The 24,106-nt window shown below is 40.9% G+C and overlaps 1 protein-coding gene across 13 annotated transcripts in view; it reads right to left on the reverse strand.

The window, feature by feature from the left end:
• smoc1 (SPARC related modular calcium binding 1) overlaps positions 1-24,106 on the reverse strand; it is a 180,082-nt gene that overhangs the window by 23,609 nt on the left and 132,367 nt on the right. For 8 of the 13 annotated variants that reach the window (XM_042330355.1, XM_042330354.1, XM_042330352.1 and 5 more), the window contains 3 exons: positions 12,265-12,370; positions 11,699-11,943; positions 10,866-10,899 (listed from right to left, as the gene is read on the reverse strand). In XM_042330355.1, the coding sequence (XP_042186289.1) occupies positions 10,866-10,899; positions 11,699-11,943; positions 12,265-12,370 (385 nt within the window). Of the gene's footprint in view, positions 1-10,845; positions 10,900-11,698; positions 11,944-12,264; positions 12,371-24,106 lie in introns of all 13 variants that reach the window. The other 5 variants (XM_042330346.1, XM_042330344.1, XM_042330349.1 and 2 more) reach the window with 3 other exon arrangements.

Below are 24,106 nucleotides of genomic sequence, written 5' to 3' on the forward strand. Positions count from 1 at the left end.
AATGAGGAGGGGTGAGGAAAAGAATGAGGAGGGGTGAGGAAGAGAATGAGAAGGGGCGAGGAGGAATGAGAAGGGGCGAGGGGAATGAGGAGGGGCGAGGAGGAATGAGGAGGGGTGAGGAGGAATGAGGAGGGATGAGGAGGAATGAGGAGGGGTGAGGAAGAGAATGAGAAGGGGCGAGGAGGAATGAGGAGGTATGAGGAGGAATGAGGAGGGATGAGGAGGAATGAGGAGGGGTGAGGAGGAATGAGGAGGGATGAGGAGGAATGAGGAGGGGTGAGGAGGAATGAGGGGTGAGGAGGAATGAGGAGGGGCGAGGAGGAATGGGGAGGGGTGAGGAGGAATGAGGAGGGGTGAGGAGGAATGAGGAGGGGTGAGGAAGAGAATGAGAAGGGGTGAGGAGGAATGAGGAGGTGTGAGGAAGAGAATGAGGTGGGGTGAGGAGGAATGAGGAGGGGTGAGGAAGAGAATGAGGAGGGGTGAGGAAGAGAATGAGGAGGTATGAGGAGGAATGAGGAGGGATGAGGAGGAATGAGGAGGGGTGAGGAAGAGAATGGGGGGTGAGAAGGAATGAGGAAGAATGAGGAAGAGGATGCTGGGACACATACTGTCACCAGATGCTGGATCTCTCCAAGAGAGGGTCTCTTCATTTCCCAAATATTTCTCTGGTAACAATAACCTTTGATTGGTTGGGTTCATAGAGGACGTGTACAGTAACATTCATCCGTTCATCCACTGACTGAATGACTGGCTGACTGGTTGGCTGACTGATTGGCTGAATGATTGGCTGACTGGTTGGCTAAATGAGTGACTGACTGGTTGACTGAATGAGTGACTGACTGGTTGGCTGACTGAGTGGTTGGCTGAATGAGTGACTGACTGGTTGGCTGACTGAGTGGTTGACTTAATGTTTGACTGACTGGTTGGCTGACTGAGTGGTTGGCTGAATGAGTGACTGACTGGTTGGCTGACTGAGTGGTTGACTTAATGTTTGACTGACTGGTTGGCTGACTGAGTGGTTGGCTGAATGACTGGCTGAGTGGTTGGCTGAATGAGTGGTTGGCTGATTGAGTGACTGACTGGTTGGCTGAATGAGTGACTGACTGGTTGGCTGGCTGAGTTGTTGGCTGACTGAGTGGTTGGCTGAATGAGTGACTGAGTGGTTGGCTGAAAGAGTGGTTGGCTGAATGAGTGACTGACTGGTTGGCTGACTGAGTGGTTGGCTGAATGAGTGACTGACTGGTTGACTGGCTGAGTGGTTGGCTGAATGAGTGGTTGGCTGATTGAGTGACTGACTGGTTGGCTGAATGAGTGACTGACTGGTTGGCTGGCTAAGTTGTTGGCTGAATGAGTGACTGACTGGTTGGCTGACTGAGTGGTTGGCTGAATGAGTGACTGACTGGTTGGCTGAATGAGTGGTTGGCTGAATGAGTGACTGACTGGTTGGCTGAATGAGTTACTGACTGCTGGGCTGACTGAGTGGTTGGCTGAATGAGTGGTTAGCTGAATGAGTGGTTGGCTGAATGAGTGACTGACTGGTTGGCTGAATGAGTGACTGACTGGTTGGCTGAATGAGTGACTGACTGGTTGGCTGAATGAGTGACTGACTGGTTGGCTGAATGAGTGACTGACTGGTTGGATGAATGACTGACTGGTTTGATGAATGACTGACTGACTGGTTAGCTGAATGAGTGGTTGGATGAATGACTGACTGACTGGTTGGCTGAATGACTGACTAACTGGTTGGATGAATGAGTGGTTGGATGAATGACTGACTGGTTTGATGAATGACTGACTGACTGGTTAGCTGAATGACTGACTAACTGGTTGGATGAATGAGTGGTTGGATGAATGACTGACTGGTTGGCTGAATGACTGACTGACTGGTTGGATGAATGACTGACTGACTGGTTGGATGAATGAGTGACTGACTGGTTGGCTGAATGAGTTACTGACTGGTTGGCTGAATGAGTGACTGACTGGTTGGATGACTGACTGACTGACTGACTGGTTGGATGACTGACTGACTGACAATAAAGTGGATGTTCCATATCATTCCGACCTACAGTGTGTCTGTCATTAAGGTGTGGTGAATAGCCGTGTGCCATTTTGTTGTATTCTCTTACGCACCTACCTGTGTGTTAGGTAAGGTTAAAGTGAATTAGACTGTACTACATCTGAACAGGTATAGAAACACTACCTCAGTAGTGGGTTAACTGGTCTAGGAACAGTGGGTTAACTTGTCTAGGAACAGTGGGTTAACTGGTCTAGGAATAGTGGGTTAACTGGTCTTGGAACAGTGGGTTAACTGGTCTAGGAACAGTGGGTTAACTGGTCTAGGAACAGTGGGTTAACTGGTCTAGGAACAGTGGGTTAACTGGTCTAGGAACAGTGGGTTAACTGGTCTAGGAACAGTGGGTTAACTGGTCTAGGAACAGTGGGTTAACTGGTCTAGGAACAGTAGGTTAACTGGTCTAGGAACAGTGGGTTAACTGGTCTACGAACAGTGGGTTAACTGGTCTAGGAACAGTGGGTTAACTGGTCTAGGAACAGTGGGTTAACTGGTCTTGGAACAGTGGGTTAACTGGTCTAGGAACAGTGGGTTAACTGGTCTAGGAACAGTGGGTTAACTGGTCTAGGAACAGTGGGTTAACTGGTCTAGGAACAGTGGGTTAACTGGTCTAGGAACAGTGGGTTAACTGGTCTAGGAACAGTTGGTTAATTGCCTGTTCAGGGGCAGAACGACAGATGTGTACCTTGTCAGCTCAGGGATTCAATCTAGCACACGCACACACACAGACACGCACACAGACACGCACACAGACACGCACGCACGCACGCACACACACACACACACACACACAGACACACAGACAGACACACAGACACACAGACACACAGGCACACAGACACACAGACACACAGGCACACAGACACACAGGCACACAGGCAGACACGCACGCACGCACGCACAGACACACACACACACACACACACACACACACACACACACACACAGACACACACACACACAGACACACACACAGACACACACACACACACACACACACACACACACACACACACACACACACACACACACACACACACACACACACACACACACACACACAGACACACACACAGACACACACACACACACACACAGACACACACACACACACACACACACACACACACACACACACACACACTCACACACAGACACACAGACAGACACACACACACACACACACACACACACACAGACACACAGACACACACACACACACACACACACACACACACACACACACACACACACACACACACACACACACACACACAGACACACACACACACACACACACACAGACACACACACACACACACACACACACACACACACACACACACACACACACAGACACACACACACACACACACACACACACACACACACACACACACACACACACACACACACACACACACACACACACACACACACACACACACACACACACACACACACACACACACACACACACACACACACACACACACACACACACACACACACACACACACACACACACACACACACACACACACACACACAGACACACACAGACACACACACACACACACACACACACACACACACACACACACACACAGACACACACACACACACACACACACACAGACACACACACACACACACACACACACACACACAGACACACACGCACAGACACACACACACACACACACACACACACACACACACACAGACACACACACACACACACACACACACACACACACACACACACACACACACACACACACACAGACACACACACAGACACACACACACACACACACACACACACACACACACAGACACACACACACACACACAGACACACACAGACACACACACACACACACACACACACACACACACACACACACACACACACACACACACACACACACACACACACACACACACACACACACACACACACACACACACACACACACACACACACACACACAGACACACACACACACACACACACACACAGACACACACACACACACACACACACACACACACACACACACACACACACACACACACACACACACACACACACACACACACACACACACACAGACACACACACACACACACACACACACACACACACACAGACACAGACACACACACAGACACACACACACACACACACACACACACACAGACACACACACAGACACACACACAGACACACACACACACACACACACACACACACACACACAGACACACACACACACACACACACACACACACACACACACACACACACACACACACACACACACACACACACACACACACACACACACACACACACACACACAGACACACACACAGACACACACACACACACACAGACACACACACAGACACACACACACACACACAGACACACACACAGACACACACACACACACACACACACACACACACACACACACAGACACACACACAGACACACACACACACACACACACACACAGACACACACACACACACACACACACACACACACACACACACACAGCGTCTGCAGTAGTGCCAGGGTACAATGAGGGATTGGAAGTCGTTTTTATTTGTATTTTCTCCGTTTTTCTCAGTGGAAGAAACCTTTGCTTACTGCCCCGGGCCAACTGGAATGTTCCAACAGTCTCTAAAAAACATCAGCTGAATCTTTATTGAACTCTTATTTCCTCTCTACTTCAGTCGACAGGGGTGTTTCTCAATACGCAGACTACCGTGCTCTGACGGGGTGTTTCTCAATACGCTGACTACCGTGCTCTGACGGGGTGTTTCTCAATACGCAGACTACCGTGCTCTGACGGGGTGTTTCTCAATACGCTGACTACCGTGCTCTGACGGGGTGTTTCTCAATACGCTGACTACCGTGCTCTGACGGGGTGTTTCTCAATACGCTGACTACCGTGCTCTGACGGGGTGTTTCTCAATACGCTGACTACCGTGCTCTGACGGGGTGTTTCTCAATACGCTGACTACCGTGCTCTGACGGGGTGTTTCTCAATACGCAGACTACCGTGCTCTGACGGGGTGTTTCTCAATACGCAGACTACCGTGCTCTGACGGGGTGTTCCTCAATACGCTGACTACCGTGCTCTGACGGGGTGTTTCTCAATACGCAGACTACCGTGCTCTGACGGGGTGTTTCTCAATACGCTGACTACCGTGCTCTGACGGGGTGTTTCTCAATACGCAGACTACCGTGCTCTGACGGGGTGTTTCTCAATACGCAGACTACCGTGCTCTGACGGGGTGTTTCTCAATACGCAGACTACCGTGCTCTGACGGGGTGTTTCTCAATACGCAGACTACCGTGCTCTGACGGGGTGTTTCTCAATACGCTGACTACCGTGCTCTGACGGGGTGTTTCTCAATACGCAGACTACCGTGCTCTGACGGGGTGTTTCTCAATACGCTGACTACCGTGCTCTGACGGGGTGTTTCTCAATACGCTGACTACCGTGCTCTGACGGGGTGTTTCTCAATACGCAGACTACCGTGCTCTGACGGGGTGTTTCTCAATACGCAGACTACCGTGCTCTGACGGGGTGTTTCTCAATACGCAGACTACCGTGCTCTGACGGGGTGTTTCTCAATACGCTGACTACCGTGCTCTGACGGGGTGTTTCTCAATACGCAGACTACCGTGCTCTGACGGGGTGTTTCTCAATACGCAGACTACCGTGCTCTGGGGTGTTTCTCAATACGCAGACTACCGTGCTCTGACGGGGTGTTTCTCAATACGCAGACTACCGTGCTCTGACGGGGTGTTTCTCAATACGCTGACTACCGTGCTCTGACGGGGTGTTTCTCAATACGCAGACTACCGTGCTCTGACGGGGTGTTTCTCAATACGCTGACTACCGTGCTCTGACGGGGTGTTTCTCAATACGCTGACTACCGTGCTCTGACGGGGTGTTTCTCAATACGCAGACTACCGTGCTCTGACGGGGTGTTTCTCAATACGCAGACTACCGTGCTCTGACGGGGTGTTTCTCAATACGCAGACTACCGTGCTCTGACGGGGTGTTTCTCAATACGCAGACTACCGTGCTCTGACGGGGTGTTTCTCAATACGCAGACTACCGTGCTCTGACGGGGTGTTTCTCAATACGCAGACTACCGTGCTCTGACGGGGTGTTTCTCAATACGCAGACTACCGTGCTCTGACGGGGTGTTTCTCAATACGCAGACTACCGTGCTCTGACGGGGTGTTTCTCAATACGCAGACTACCGTGCTCTGACGGGGTGTTTCTCAATACGCAGACTACCGTGCTCTGACGGGGTGTTCCTCAATACGCTGACTACCGTGCTCTGACGGGGTGTTTCTCAATACGCTGACTACCGTGCTCTGACGGGGTGTTTCTCAATACGCAGACTACCGTGCTCTGACGGGGTGTTTCTCAATAGTCCAAATTAAAGCAGGCACTTTTTTAGATCCATACATCATTTACATATTTGGAATTTGCATTTCAACATTTCAACATTTCAACCACGTCAAAAAAAAAAACGACAACGTTTCTAGAAAAACATTGTCAGACATTATTTGGGGCAGCAGGTAGCCTTGTGGTTAGAACGAAAGGTTTCTGGATCGAATCCCCGAGCTGACAATGTAAAATCGGTCATTCTGACCCTGAACAAGGTAGTTAATCCACTGTTCCTAGGCCGTCATTGAAAATAAGAATTTGTTCTTAACGGGCTTGCCTAGGTTAAATAAAGGTTAAAAATTTGAGCTGAAGTGAGAGAAAATATATTCTGACTTCAGAATGAATGCTGCCCATTCACATCTCATATTGTTGCCTGACTACAATATTGTATCTTGATACCTGATCATTTTGGTATGTTTGCCTGCCTACAATAACCACTGTCGTGTGTGGACATGCTAATCGAAGCCCATACACGCAATACCTCATAATGACAAAGTGAAAACAGGTTTTTAGAAATGTTTGCAAATGTATAAAAAATCTAAACAGAAATACCTTAATACCTTCAGACCCATTGCTGTGAGACTCTAAATTTAGCTCAAGTGCATCCTGTTTCCATTGATCATCCTTGAGATGTTTGATTGGAATCCACCTGTGGTAAATTCATTTGATTGGACATGATTTGGGAAGGTGCACACCTTTAAAGGTCACACAGTTTACAGTTTGGAACCACCAGGACTCTTCCTAGAGCTGGTCGCCTGTGCAAACTGAGCAATTGGGGGAGAAGGTCCTTTGTTAGGGAGGTGATAAAGAACCCGATGGTCACTCTGACAGAACTCCAGAGTTCCTCTGTGGGAGAAACTTCCAGAAGGATAACCATCTCTACAGCACTCCACCAATCAGGCCTTTATGGTAGAGAGGCCAGACGGAAGCCACTCCTCAGTAAAAGGCACAAACAGCCCGCTTGGAGTTTGCCAAAAGGCACCTAAAGACTCTCAGACCATGAGAAACAAGATTCTGAATTGGCCTGAATGCCAAGGGTTACGTCTGGAGGAAACCTGGCACCATTGCTATGGTGAAGCATGGTGGTGGCAGCATCATGCTGGGGGGATGATTTTTTAGCAGCATGGACTGGCAGACTTGTCAGGATCGATGGAAAGATGAACAGAGAAAATTACAGAGAGATTTTTGATGAAAACCTGCTCCAGAGTGCTCAGGACGTCAGACTGGGGGCGAAGGTTCACCTTCCAACAGGACAATGATCTTAAGCACACAGCCAAGAAGAGGAGTGGCTTCGGCACAAGTCTCTGAATGTACTTGAGTGGCCCAGCCAGAGCCCGGACTTGAACCTGATCGGACATCTCTGGGGAGACCTGAAAATAGCTGTGCAGCGACGCTCCCCATCCAACCTGACAGAGCTTGAGAGGATCTGCAGAGAAGAATGGGAGGAACTCCCCAAATACAGGTGTGCCAAGCTTGTAGCGTCATTCCCAAGAAGACCTGAGGCTGTAATCGCTGCCAAAGGTGCTTCAACAAAGTACTGAGTAAAGAGTCTGAAAATGTATTAAAAAAACAGATTTTTCCTTTGTCATTATGGGGTGAAGTGTTTAAATTGATGAGGGAAGAAAATAATTTAATATTCTACAAATAAACACTACTCCATATTAAGAAGGCGTTTTTAATGTTTTGGACATTGTATAATGGTTAGATTTTTAGCATTTTCTTCTCACTTCAGAACCTAAAACAACATTTATAAACATTAAACTCAGTCAGGGTTTCAACTTAGTTAGAATAGTAGAATACACAAGCTGTATTTTATAAAGGTCGTTGTGCATCTGCAGTTTATTTTTTCTCTTGCTATGTCAGTCACTGACAGTCACTCAATTAGCCCACGTTAGCTAAAATGATTTAGATTGGTAAATTAGTCTAGCGGCCTGCTATCTAACCTTAGTAATCCGGGTCAAATTACCAGCTGCCCCCCCCCCCCATTGATTTTGTTAGTCAGTCTTACACAGATATCATATTAAAAAAATATAAAAAAATAACATTCTCTCCACCCTATGGCAAAAATATGTAGAATTGGATGAAATTAGTTCTATATTGCAAATTTTCTTTCCACCCCATGGCAACTGTGGCCCCTCATGATGAGCTCAGATTCCTAGATTCCTAGATTTCTAGTGGCCCCCACCCCCATCAAAATGGCCCATCCCTGCCTTAGATAATCCCTGCCTATGACAACAGTTTAAGCATATGTTGCAGGGCAGTGAATATATATATATATTTATATATAATATATATATATATATATTTTTATATTGACCCCAAAAAATGATCATAAGGGGTTAGCCATCAGTGATGGAGTTGACAACAAATAATTAAAACAGACATAATTTTGCCTACACAAATGAAAGTTCAATAAAAAATATTTATAAAATGTAGAAAATTATTCACTTGAAAATCCCCAATAAGATCTATCATAACCATTCTATCAGATCTTTCAGCACTCTGGCGGAGTTTATGTTTTGCAGAGTTGACAAAAATGGCATTTTTCTTCTTCCTTCAAGTGGTATAAACAGTAGACATTTAGTCTTCCTTCAAGTGGTATAAACAGTAGACATTTAGTCTTCCTTCAAGTGGTATAAACAGTGGACATTTAGTCTTCCTTCAAGTGGTATAAACAGTAGACATTTAGTCTTCCTTCAAGTGGTATAAACAGTAGACATTTAGTCTTCCTTCAAGTGGTATAAACAGTGGACATTTAGTCTTCCTTCAAGTGGTATACACAGTAGACATTTAGTCTTCCTTCAAGTGGTATAAACAGTAGACATTTAGTCTTCCTTCAAGTGGTATAAACAGTAGACATTTAGTCTTCCTTCAAGTGGTATAAACAGTAGACATTTAGTCTTCCTTCAAGTGGTATAAACAGTAGACATTTAGTCTTCCTTCAAGTGGTATAAACAGTAGACATTTAGTCTTCCTTCAAGTGGTATACACAGTAGACATTTAGTCTTCCTTCAAGTGGTATAAACAGTAGACATTTAGTCTTCCTTCAAGTGGTATAAACAGTGGACATTTAGTCTTCCTTCAAGTGGTATACACAGTAGACATTTAGTCTTCCTTCAAGTGGTATAAACAGTAGACATTTAGTCTTCCTTCAAGTGGTATAAACAGTAGACATTTAGTCTTCCTTCAAGTGGTATAAACAGTGGACATTTAGTCTTCCTTCAAGTGGTATACACAGTAGACATTTAGTCTTCCTTCAAGTGGTATAAACAGTAGACATTTAGTCTTTCTTCAAGTGGTATAAACAGTAGACATTTAGTCTTCCTTCAAGTGGTATAAACAGTGGACATTTCGTTTCTCCTCAGTTGATGTATAACTCTAAAACCTAATTAAAATAAACATATTTTAACCTTTAACCAAAATTAACATCTTAATCTATCAGGGAGATGGAGCTGACAGTTTATGGTTGTGACCATGGTGATTCCAATATCGTTTGTTTAAATCTATCAACAGTAGAGAACATTCCAGACCATGAGGGGTCTTATTGCACTAGATGTAATGAGGACATGAATAAGGGGTCCTTACTGTATAGGTGACCCTGCACATTCCTGATTCATTTAGGATTTTAGACCAATCTGACTGTTCACCAAATGTCCAGAAATATCTTTTAGGAATCAAAGTTTTGAGAGAAATACTCTTTAAAAATAACTTTTGGAAGATATATCCTTTACATAAAATCATTTTCCAGTTCATATCCATTATTGTCAGTTTCTTTCATTTTAAACTCTTTTTTTTTTTTTAAGAGTTTGTTCCGAACAAGGGCATTTCTGGGCATAGAGCCCAACATTTTTTCCCTCTTATAAAATTCCCACAAATACATTTTTTAAAAAAAGCTCAAATAACGCAACAACAACAAACAAAGTTTCCCGACTTCCCAGAAATCCCTGATTCTGGAAAAGCAAAGACCTCCAAGTGTATCTAGAACATAAAGCTGTGTGCATCTGAATAAGAAGCCTGCAGGCCAATATCAGAAGCCAGTCTAAAGCTTAAGTTATACCCAACCCAATAATTAGCTAAGGCAAAATACCCATCCTGCATTGCTGAGTAGCAAAGAAATGTGCAGCCACACAAGGTGTAACTCGATGCAAACGACACTTGTGTTAAGTACTGCAACAGGGTATACATTTGGTTTACATACAAGGATGGTTAATGGATTATATTGAAGCGGTCCACAGCGGTTTAAGGTGGTGCTAAGGTTAGTGAAAGCATATTAGTGGGTCTTACTGAACAAATTAATCCCTTGCCTTGTCCCTTGGTTGATGCTGCTCACAGAACTACCTGTAGAAGGAAAGGGAAGAGGGGAGGGAGAGAGAGGAGAGGAGAGGAGAGGAGAGGAGAGGAGAGGAGAGGAGAGGAGAGGAGAGGAGAGGGGAGGGGAGGGGAGAGGAGAGGAGAGGAGAGGAGAGGAGAGGAGAGGAGAGGAGAGGAGAGGAGAGGAGAGGAGAGGAGAGGAGAGGAGAGGGGAGAGGAGAGGAGAGGAGAGGAGAGGAGAGAGAGAGGAGAGGAGAGGAGAGGAGAGGAGAGGAGAGGAGAGGAGAGGAGAGGAGAGGAGAGGAGAGGAGAGGAGAGGAGAGGAGAGGAGAGGAGAGGAGACACATTAGAGGTCAGACTGGGATGTCTATGTCACAAAATGGCTGATATTCAGTCAGCATCATTATGACATGGTAATAAGAGATTACAAAGGGGTTATACATGTTCTATACAAGACTTATAATACATTATAACCAGGTCATTTTCACTGCTTTTAACACAACAGATCCCAATGATCTGAGATGCTGATCCACACATCCTGTCTGGTTGTCCATTGTGCTGTACGGCTAGACGGGGACAGGGTCTGGACTGGAGGTGCAGTCTGTCCTCGCCTAGCTGCTAGCTAGCTAATTACTGGCTAATAACCAATTACTGGTGCACTGCAAAATTTCTGGACAGTTAGCAACATAGTTCAGAGACATTAAGTTCCTGCTGAGTTCTTCTGAGGATAGAAATGAAAGACGGCTCCATAATGAACGATGTACGATGAACTATTGAACAACTATCCAATATGCCAGAGAAGAACGCTCTGTACCAAAATACTCACCCTCCTTGCTGACCCCAAGACAACCCTTCAGCTCCAGAAGTGAGATGGCTTTGTCCTTGTTCAGGTCACAGTAGTCAGTGAACTTCCTGGCACATTTCTTGGGTTTGGCTTTCTTCTTGACATATCTCTTGAAGGGCTTCAGCTCCTTCTTGTTGATGTCATGGCTGCTGTTGTTGTCCAGCTGGGTAAAGTACCAGTGGACGACCCTCTCCTCTAGAGTGTGGCTGGGGTCCGGCTCCATCAACCTGCACAGGACAACAGGGTTCAGACACAGGTAGAAGGAAACGGAAGAGGGTTCGACTCAAACCTCCACAGGGGCACCCAGTACTCATACACAGGTACAGACACTCAGAACCTGCTCAGGTACACACTCAGAACCTGCTCAGGTACACACTCAGAACCTGCTCAGGTCCACACTCAGAACCTGCTCAGGTACACACTCAGAACCTGCTCAGGTACACACTCAGGGCTCCAGATCTAATTCTCCATCCAAACCTAATGATAGAGATTTCAACATCATAGTTGACTGTTTAAGCTTGAGGGGAAAACATATCGTTACGACTTACCTCCCACCACCAGAGGGGGTTGGTGAGTTAATGGCCTGGACCATGTCTGTGGTGAGGGCGTCTAAAAGGCTGGTAATGAATTCCATTTTTTTACCCTCCGGGCAGCCTGTCACAGCAACACAGAGACAGCACAGTCAGTAGTAAACAATCACTGCCACAGTCTCACAGCAACACAGAGACAGCACAGTCAGTAGTAAACAATCACTACCACAGTCTCACAGCAACACAGAGACAGCACAGTCAGTAGTAAACAATCACTGCCACAGTCTCACTGCAACACAGAGACAGCACAGTCAGTAGTAAACAATCACTGCCACAGTCTCACTGCAACACAGAGACAGCACAGTCAGTAGTAAACAATCACTGCCACAGTCTCACTGCAACACAGAGACAGCACAGTCAGTAGTAAACAATCACTACCATAGTCTCACTGCAACACAGAGACAGCACAGTCAGTAGTAAACAATCACTGCCACAGTCTCACAGCAACACAGAGATAGTCAGTAGTAAACAATCACTACCACAGTCTCACTGCAACAGAGACAGCACAGTCAGTAGTAAACAATCACTGCCACAGTCTCACTGCAACACAGAGACAGCACAGTCAGTAGTAAACAATCACTGCCACAGTCTCACTGCAACACAGAGACAGCCATAGTCAGTAGTAAACAATCACTACCACAGTCTCACTGCAACAGAGACAGCACAGTCAGTAGTAAACAATCACTGCCACAGTCTCACTGCAACACAGAGACAGCACAGTCAGTAGTAAACAATCACTGCCACAGTCTCACTGCAACACAGAGACAGCATAGTCACTCTTCAACAGTCATTACCACAGTCTCACTGCAACACAGATAACGCTTAGTCACTGTTAGAAGACAACTAAGCTGTACTGAAATATAATGGCTTTGCCAGAAAGGACTCAGGCTCCATTAAAAGGTCCAAGCTTGATGACCAATCTTAAGTATCTCTGGTAAACAGTATAACTACAGCAGATGGCTGAGCACAGTGTTAAGTATCTCTGGTAAACAGCAGAACTACTGCAGATGGCTGAGACCAGTGTTAAGTATCTCTGGTAAACAGTAGAACTACAGCTATACCTGGTGATGAATGGAGATGGAGAAAGGAGAAGACACTATTTTTAACTGTGTGTGTGTGTGTGTGTGTGTGTGTGTGTGTGTGTGTGTGTGTGTGTGTGTGTGTGTGTGTGTGTGTGTGTGTGTGTGTTTAACTATTCTTGTGGAGCCCAGAAGAGGGTTAGGGGTTAAGGAAAAAATGATTTTGTGTGTGTGTGTGTTATATTGGGGTTTTGCAACATGAGAGAGGGTGAGACTAAAGACATGATGGTTTCAATAAGTTCTGATGTTTTGGTCATCTAAACCTAAAGAGTGAGAACAGGCTCTGTAACATCGGTACCAAACGAATTAGCAGAATCATTGGTATGAACTGAACTGAACTTTCACCTGTATCAGACATGAGTCACATGTAAGGAGCAATCTGAGGGACTCCCAGCATGCCTTATTTAAGAGCACAGATATAGACTCCGCAAGTTTAAAACAAACAGGTCTATATGGTCCTCGTTGCCAGCTGCTATCAGCCGTCTCAGTCATCTCTAATAGCATATTGCTGGATATATTGTCGGGGGGGTCATGTGTTTTTACTAAGTGCTGCTAAATGAATCGGCCCCTGGGGATAATAAAGACACTACAGGTGATTTAGATTTGTGTTCTAAATGACACCCTATAATACAAAACACTACAGGTGATTTAGAGTTGTGTTCCAAATGACACCCTATAATAAAGACTCTACAGGTGATTTAGAGTTGTGTTCTAAATGACACCCTATAATAAAGACACTACAGGTGATTTAGAGTTGTGTTCTAAATGACACCCTATAATAAAGACTCTACAGGTGATTTAGAGTTGTGTTCTAAATGACACCCTATAATACAAAACACTACAGGTGATTTAGAGTTGTGTTCTAAATTACACCCTATAGTAAAGACATTACAGGTGATTTAGAGTTGTGTTCCAAATGGCACCCTATAATAAAGACACTACAGGTGATTTAGAGTTGTGTTCATAATGACACCCTATAACAAAGACACTACAGGTGATTTAGAGTTGTGTTCTAAATGACACCCTATAATACAAAACACTACAGGTGATTTAGAGTTGTGTTCTAAATGACACCCTATAATAAAGACTCTACAAGTGATTTAGAATTGTGTTCTAAATGACACACTATAATAAAGACTCTACAGGTGATTTAGAGTTGTGTTCTATGACACCCTATAATAAAGACTCTCCAGGTGATTTAGAGTTGTGTTCTAAATGACACCCTATAATAAAGACTCTACAGGTGATTTTGAGTTGTGTTCTAAATGACACCCTATAATACAAAACACTACAGGTGATTTAGAGTTGTGTTCTAAATTACACCCTATAATAAAGACTCTACAGGTGATTTAGAGTTGTGTTCCAAATGACACCCTATAAGAAAGACTCTACAGGTGATTTAGAGTTGTGTTCTATATGACACACAATAATAAAGACTCTCCAGGTGATTTAGAGTTGTGTTCTAAATGACACCCTATAATACAAAACACTACAGGTGATTTAGAGTTGTGTTCTAAATGACACCCTATAATAAAGACTCTACAGTTGATTTAGAGTTGTGTTCTAAATGACACCCTATAATAAAGACTCGAGAGGTGATTTAGAGTTGTGTTCTAAATGACACCCTATAATAAAGACTCTACAAGTGATTTAGAATTGTGTTCTAAATGACACCCTATAATACAAAACACTACAGGTGATTTAGAGTTGTGTTCTAAATGACACCCTATAATAAAGACACTGCAGGTGATTTAGAGCTGTGTTCTAAATGACACCCTATAATAAAGACTCTACAGGTGATTTAGAGTTGTGTTCTAAATGACACCCTATAATAAAGACTCTACAGGTAATTTAGAGTTGTGTTCTAAATGACACCCTATAATAAAGACTCTACAGGTGATTTAGAGTTGTGTTCTAAATGACACCCTATAATACAAAACACTACAGGTGATTTAGAGTTGTGTTCTAAATTACACCCTATAGTAAAGACATTACAGGTGATTTAGAGTTGTGTTCCAAATGACAGCCTATAATAAAGACTCTACAGGTGATTTTGAGTTGTGTTCTAAATGACACCCTATAATAAAGACTCTACAGGTGATTTAGAGTTGTGTTCTATATGACACCCTATAATAAAGACACTACAGGTGATTTAGAGTTGTGTTCTAAATGACACCCTATAATACAAAACACTACAGGTGATTTAGAGTTGTGTTCTAAATGACACCCTATAATAAAGACTCTACAGGTGATTTAGAGTTGTGTTCTAAATGACACCATATAATAAAGACTCTATAGGTGATTTAGAGTTTTGTTCTAAATGACACCCTATAATAAAGACTCTACAGGTGATTTAGAGTTGTGTTCTAAATGACACCCTATAATAAAGACACTACAGGTGATTTAGAGTTGTGTTCTAAATGACACCCTATAATAAAGACACTACAGGTGATTTAGAGTTGTGTTCTAAATGACACCCTATAATAAAGACACTAGAGGTGATTTAGAGTTGTGTTCTAAATGACACCCTATAATAAAGACTCTACAGGTGATTTAGAGTTGTGTTCTAAATGACACCCTATAATACAAAACACTACAGGTGATTTAGAGTTGTGTTCCAAATTACACCCTATAGTAAAGACATTTCAGGTGATTTAGAGTTGTGTTCCAAATGACACCCTATAATAAAGACACTACAGGTGATTTAGAGTTGTGTTCATAATGACACCCTATAACAAAGACACTACAGGTGATTTAGAGTTGTGTTCTAAATGACACCCTATAATACAAAACACTACAGGTGATTTAGAGTTGTGTTCTAAATGACACCCTATAATAAATACTCTACAAGTGATTTAGAATTGTGTTCTAAATGACACACTATAATAAAGACTCTACAGGTGATTTAGAGTTGTGTTCTATGACACCCTATAATAAAGACTCTCCAGGTGATTTAGAGTTGTGTTCTAAATGACACCCTATAATAAAGACTCTACAGGTAATTTTGAGTTGTGTTCTAAATGACACCCTATAATACAAAACACTACAGGTGATTTAGAGTTGTGTTCTAAATTACACCCTATAATAAAGACTCTACAGGTGATTTAGAGTTGTGTTCCAAATGACACCCTATAAGAAAGACACTACAGGTGATTTAGAGTTGTGTTCTAAATGACACCCTATAATATAAAAACACTATACAGGTGATTTAGAGTTGTGTTCTAAATGACACCCTATAATAAAGACTCTACAGGTGATTTAGAGTTGTGTTCTAAATGACACCCTATAATAAAGACTCGAGAGGTGATTTAGAGTTGTGTTCTAAATGACACCCTATAATACAAAACACTACAGGTGATTTAGAGTTGTGTTCTAAATTACACCCTATAATAAAGACACTACAGGTGATTTAGAGTTGTGTTCTAAATGACACCCTATAATAAAGACTCTACAAGTGATTTAGAATTGTGTTCTAAATGACACCCTATAATAAAGACTCTACAGGTGATTTAGAGTTGTGTTCTATATGACACCCTATAATAAAGACTCTCCAGGTGATTTAGAGTTGTGTTCTAAATGACACCCTATAATACAAAACACTACAGGTGATTTAGAGTTGTGTTCTAAATGACACCCTATAATAAAGACTCTACAGGTGATTTAGAGTTGTGTTCTAAATGACACCCTATAATAAAGACTCTATAGGTGATTTAGAGTTTTGTTCTAAATTACACCCTATAATAAAGACACTGCAGGTGGTTTAGAGTTGTGTTCTAAATGACACCCTATAATAAAGACTCTATAGGTGATTTAGAGTTGTGTTCTAAATGACACCCTATAATAAAGACTCTGCAGGTGATTTAGAGTTGTGTTCTAAATTACACCATATAGTAAAGACATTACAGGTGATTTAGAGTTGTGTTCTAAATGACACCCTATAATAAAGACTCTTCAGGTGATTAAGAGGTGTTCTAAATGACACCCTAAAATAAAGACACTACAGGTGATTTAGAGTTGTGTTCTAAATGACACCCTATAATAAAGACTCTATAGGTGATTTAGAGTTGTGTTCTAAATGACACCCTATAATAAAGACTCTGCAGGTGATTTAGAGTTGTGTTCTAAATTACACCCTATAGCAAAGACATTACAGGTGATTTAGAGTTGTGTTCCAAATGACACCCTATAATAAAGACTCTACAGGTGATTTTGAGTTGTGTTCTAAATGACACACTATAATAAAGACTATACAGTTGATTTAGAGTTGTGTTCTAAGTTACACCCTATAGTAAAGACACTACAGGTGATTTAGAGTTGTGTTCCAAATGACACCCTATAATAAAGACTCTACAGGTGATTTAGAGTTGTGTTTTAAATGACACCCTATAATAAAGACTCTACAGGTGATTTAGAGTTGTGTTCTAAATGACACCCTATAATAAAGACTCTACAAGTGATTTAGAATTGTGTTCTATATGACACCCTATAATAAAGACTCTATAGGTGATTTAGAGTTTTGTTCTAAATTACACCCTATAATAAAGACTCTACAGGTGATTTAGAGTTGTGTTCTAAATGACACCCTATAATAAAGACACTACAGGTGATTTAGAGTTGTGTTCTAAATGACACCCTATAATAAAGACTCTACAGGTGATTTAGAGTTGTGTTCTAAATGACACCCTATAATAAAGACTCTATAGGTGATTTAGAGTTGTGTTCTAAATGACACCCTATAATAAAGACTCTACAGGTGATTTAGAGTTGTGTTCTAAATTACACCATATAGTAAAGACATTACAGGTGATTTAGAGTTGTGTTCTAAATGACACCCTATAATACAAAACACTACAGGTGATTTAGAGTTGTGTTCTAAATGACACCTTATAATAAAGACTCTATAGGTGATTTAGAGTTTTGTTCTAAATTACACCCTATAATAAAGACACTGCAGGTGATTTAGAGTTGTGTTCTATATGACACCCTATAATAAAGACTCTACAGGTGATTTAGAGTTGTGTTCTAAATGACACCCTATAACAAAGACACTACAGGTGATTTAGAGTTGTGTTCCAAATGACACCCTATAATAAAGACTCTACAGGTGATTTAGATTTGTGTTCTAAATGACACCCTATAATACAAAACACTACAGGTGATTTAGAGTTGTGTTCTAAATTACACCCTATAGTAAAGACACTACAGGTGATTTAGAGCTGTGTTCCAAATGACACCCTATAATAAAGACTCTACAGGTGATTAAGAGGTATTCTAAATGACACCCTAAAATAAAGACACTACAGGTGATTTAGAGTTTTGTTCTAAATTACACCCTATAATAAAGACACTGCAGGTGATTTAGAGTTGTGTTCTAAATTACACCCTATAATAAAGACTCTCCAGGTGATTTAGAGTTGTGTTCTAAATGACACCCTATAACAAAGACTCTACAGGTGATTTAGAGTTGTGTTCCAAATGACACCCTATAATACAAAACACTACAGGTGATTTAGAGTTGTGTTCTAAATTACACCCTATAGTAAAGACACTACAGGTGATTTAGAGTTGTGTTCCAAATGACACCCTATAATAAAGACTCTACAGGTGATTAAGAGGTGTTCTAAATGACACCCTAAAATAAAGACACTACAGGTGATTTAGAGTTGTGTTCTAAATTACACCCTATAGTAAAGACATTACAGGTGATTTAGAGTTGTGTTCCAAATGGCACCCTATAATAAAGACACTACAGGTGATTTAGAGTTGTGTTCATAATGACACCCTATAACAAAGACACTACAGGTGATTTAGAGTTGTGTTCTAAATGACACCCTATAATACAAAACACTACAGGTGATTTAGAGTTGTGTTCTAAATGACACCCTATAATAAAGACTCTACAAGTGATTTAGAATTGTGTTCTAAATGACACCCTATAATAAAGACTCTACAGGTGATTTAGAGTTGTGTTCTATGACACCCTATAATAAAGACTCTCCAGGTGATTTAGAGTTGTGTTCTAAATGACACCCTATAATACAAAACACTACAGGTGATTTAGAGTTGTGTTCTAAATGACACCCTATAATAAAGACACTGCAGGTGATTTAGAGTTGTGTTCTAAATGACACCCTATAATAAAGACTCTACAGGTGATTTAGAGTTGTGTTCTAAATGACACCCTATAATAAAGACTCTACAGGTGATTTAGAGTTGTGTTCTAAATGACACCCTATAATACAAAACACTACAGGTGATTTAGAGTTGTGTTCTAAATGACACCCTATAATACAAAACACTACAGGTGATTTAGAGTTGTGTTCTAAATGACACCTTATAATAAAGACTCTATAGGTGATTTAGAGTTTTGTTCTAAATTACACCCTATAATAAAGACACTGCAGGTGATTTAGAGTTGTGTTCTATATGACACCCTATAATAAAGACTCTACAGGTGATTTAGAGTTGTGTTCTAAATGACACCCTATAACAAAGACACTACAGGTGATTTAGAGTTGTGTTCCAAATGACACCCTATAATAAAGACTCTACAGGTGATTTAGATTTGTGTTCTAAATGACACCCTATAATACAAAACACTACAGGTGATTTAGTTGTGTTCTAAATTACACCCTATAGTAAAGACACTACAGGTGATTTAGAGTTGTGTTCCAAATGACACCCTATAATAAAGACTCTACAGGTGATTAAGAGGTGTTCTAAATGACACCCTAAAATAAAGACACTACAGGTGATTTAGAGTTGTGTTCTAAATTACACCCTATAGTAAAGACATTACAGGTGATTTAGAGTTGTGTTCCAAATGGCACCCTATAATAAAGACACGACAGGTGATTTAGAGTTGTGTTCATAATGACACCCTATAACAAAGACACTACAGGTGATTCAGAGTTGTGTTCTAAATGACACCCTATAATACAAAACACTACAGGTGATTTAGAGTTGTGTTCTAAATTACACCCTATAGTAAAGACACTACAGGTGATTTAGAGTTGTGTTCCAAATGACACCCTATAATAAAGACTCTACAGGTGATTAAGAGGTGTTCTAAATGACACCCTAAAATAAAGACACTACAGGTGATTTAGAGTTGTGTTCTAAATTACACCCTATAGTAAAGACATTACAGGTGATTTAGAGGTGTGTTCCAAATGGCACCCTATAATAAAGACACTACAGGTGATTTAGAGTTGTGTTCATAATGACACCCTATAACAAAGACACTACAGGTGATTTAGAGTTGTGTTCTAAATGACACCCTATAATACAAAACACTACAGGTGATTTAGAGTTGTGTTCTAAATGACACCCTATAATAAAGACTACAAGTGATTTAGAATTGTGTTCTAAATGACACCCTATAATAAAGACTCTACAGGTGATTTAGAGTTGTGTTCTAAATGACACCCTATAATAAAGACACTGCAGGTGATTTAGAGTTGTGTTCTAAATGACACCCTATAATAAAGACTCTACAGGTGATTTAGAGTTGTGTTCTAAATGACACCCTATAATAAAGACTCTACAGGTGATTTAGAGTTGTGTTCTAAATGACACCCTATAATACAAAACACTACAGGTGATTTAGAGTTGTGTTCTAAATTACACCCTATAGTAAAGACATTACAGGTGATTTAGAATTGTGTTCTAAATGACACCATATAATAAAGACTCTACAGGTGATTTAAAGACACCCTATAATAAAGACTCTCCAGGTGATTTAGAGTTGTGTTCTAAATGACACCCTATAATAAAGACTCTACAAGTGATTTAGAATTGTGTTCTAAATGACACCCTATAATAAAGACTCTACAGGTGATTTAGAGTTGTGTTCTATATGACACCCTATAATGAAGACTCTATAGGTGATTTAGAGTTGTGTTTTAAATGACACCCTATAATAAAGACTCTACAGGTGATTTAGAGTTGTGTTCTAAATGACACCCTATAATAAAGACTCTACAAGTGATTTAGAATTGTGTTCTAAATGACACCCTATAATAAAGACTCTACAGGTGATTTAGAGTTGTGTTCTATATGACACCCTATAATAAAGACTCTATAGGTGATTTAGAGTTTTGTTCTAAATGACACCCTATAATAAAGACTCTACAGGTGATTTAGAGTTGTGTTCTAAATGACACCCTATAATAAAGACACTACAGGTGATTTAGAGTTGTGTTCTAAATGACACCCTATAATAAAGACTCTACAGGTGATTTAGAGTTGTGTTCTAAATGACACCCTATAATACAAAACACTACAGGTGATTTAGAGTTGTGTTCTAAATGACACCCTATAATAAAGACTCTACAGGTGATTTAGAGTTGTGTTCTAAATTACACCATATAGTAAAGACATTACAGGTGATTTAGAGTTGTGTTCTAAATGACACCCTATAATACAAAACACTACAGGTGATTTAGAGTTGTGTTCTAAATGACACCTTATAATAAAGACTCTATAGGTGATTTAGAGTTTTGTTCTAAATTACACCCTATAATAAAGACACTGCAGGTGATTTAGAGTTGTGTTCTAAATGACACCCTATAACAAAGACACTACAGGTGATTTAGAGTTGTGTTCCAAATGACACCCTATAATAAAGACTCTACAGGTGATTTAGATTTGTGTTCTAAATGACACCCTATAATACAAAACACTACAGGTGATTTAGTTGTGTTCTAAATTACACTCTATAGTAAAGACACTACAGGTGATTTAGAGTTGTGTTCCAAATGACACCCTATAATAAAGACTCTACAGGTGATTAAGAGGTGTTCTAAATGACACCCTAAAATAAAGACACTACAGGTGATTTAGAGTTGTGTTCTAAATTACACCCTATAGTAAAGACATTACAGGTGATTTAGAGTTGTGTTCCAAATGGCACCCTATAATAAAGACACGACAGGTGATTTAGAGTTGTGTTCATAATGACACCCTATAACAAAGACACTACAGGTGATTTAGAGTTGTGTTCTAAATGACACCCTATAATACAAAACACTACAGGTGATTTAGAGTTGTGTTCTAAATTACACCCTATAGTAAAGACACTACAGGTGATTTAGAGTTGTGTTCCAAATGACACCCTATAATAAAGACTCTACAGGTGATTAAGAGGTGTTCTAAATGACACCCTAAAATAAAGACACTACAGGTGATTTAGAGTTGTGTTCTAAATTACACCCTATAGTAAAGACATTACAGGTGATTTAGAGTTGTGTTCCAAATGACACCCTATAATACAAAACACTACAGGTGATTTAGAGTTGTGTTCTAAATGACACCCTATAATAAAGACTCTATAGGTGATTTAGAGTTTTGTTCTAAATTACACCCTATAATAAAGACACTGCAGGTGATTTAGAGTTGTGTTCTAAATGACACCCTATAACAAAGACACTACAGGTGATTTAGAGTTGTGTTCAAATGACACCCTATAATAAAGACACTACAGGTGATTTAGAGTTGTGTTCTAAATGACACCCTATAATAAAGACTCTACAAGTGATTTAGAATTGTGTTCTAAATGACACCCTATAATAAAGACTCTACAGGTGATTTAGAATGACACCCTATAATAAAGACTCTCCAGGTGATTTAGAGTTGTGTTCTAAATGACACCCTATAATACAAAACACTACAGGTGATTTAGAGTTGTGTTCTAAATGACACCCTATAATAAAGACACTGCAGGTGATTTAGAGTTGTGTTCTAAATGACACCCTATAATAAAGACTCTACAGGTGATTTAGAGTTGTGTTCTAAATGACACCCTATAATAAAGAAGCTACAGGTGATTTAGAGTTGTGTTCTAAATGACACCCTATAATACAAAAACACTACAGGTGATTTAGAGTTGTGTTCTAAATGACACCCTATAATAAAAACACTACAGGTGATTTAGAGTTGTGTTCTAAATGACACCCTATAATAAAGACTCTACAGGTGATTTAGAGTTTTGTTCTAAATTACACCCTATAATAAAGACACTACAGGTGATTTAGAGTTGTGTTCTAAATGACACCCTATAATAAAGACTCTACAGGTGATTTAGAGTTGTGTTCCAAATGACACCCTATAATAAAGACTCTACAGGTGATTAAGAGGTGTTCTAAATGACACCCTAAAATAAAGACACTACAGGTGATTTAGAGTTGTGTTCTAAATTACACCCTATAGTAAAGACACTACAGGTGATTTAGAGTTGTGTTCCAAATGACACCCTATAATAAAGACTCTACAGGTGATTAAGAGGTGTTCTAAATGACACCCTAAAATAAAGACACTACAGGTGATTTAGAGTTGTGTTCTAAATTACACCCTATAGTAAAGACATTACAGGTGATTTAGAGGTGTGTTCCAAATGGCACCCTATAATAAAGACACTACAGGTGATTTAGAGTTGTGTTCATAATGACACCCTATAACAAAGACACTACAGGTGATTTAGAGTTGTGTTCTAAATGACACCCTATAATACAAAACACTACAGGTGATTTAGAGTTGTGTTCTAAATGACACCCTATAATAAAGACTCTACAAGTGATTTAGAATTGTGTTCTAAATGACACCCTATAATAAAGACTCTACAGGTGATTTAGAGTTGTGTATGACACCCTATAATAAAGACTCTCCAGGTGATTTAGAGTTGTGTTCTAAATGACACCCTATAATAAAAACACTACAGGTGA

This window comes from Oncorhynchus tshawytscha, linkage group LG11 (assembly GCF_018296145.1).
Source record: "Oncorhynchus tshawytscha isolate Ot180627B linkage group LG11, Otsh_v2.0, whole genome shotgun sequence".
NCBI lineage: Eukaryota > Metazoa > Chordata > Actinopteri > Salmoniformes > Salmonidae > Oncorhynchus > Oncorhynchus tshawytscha.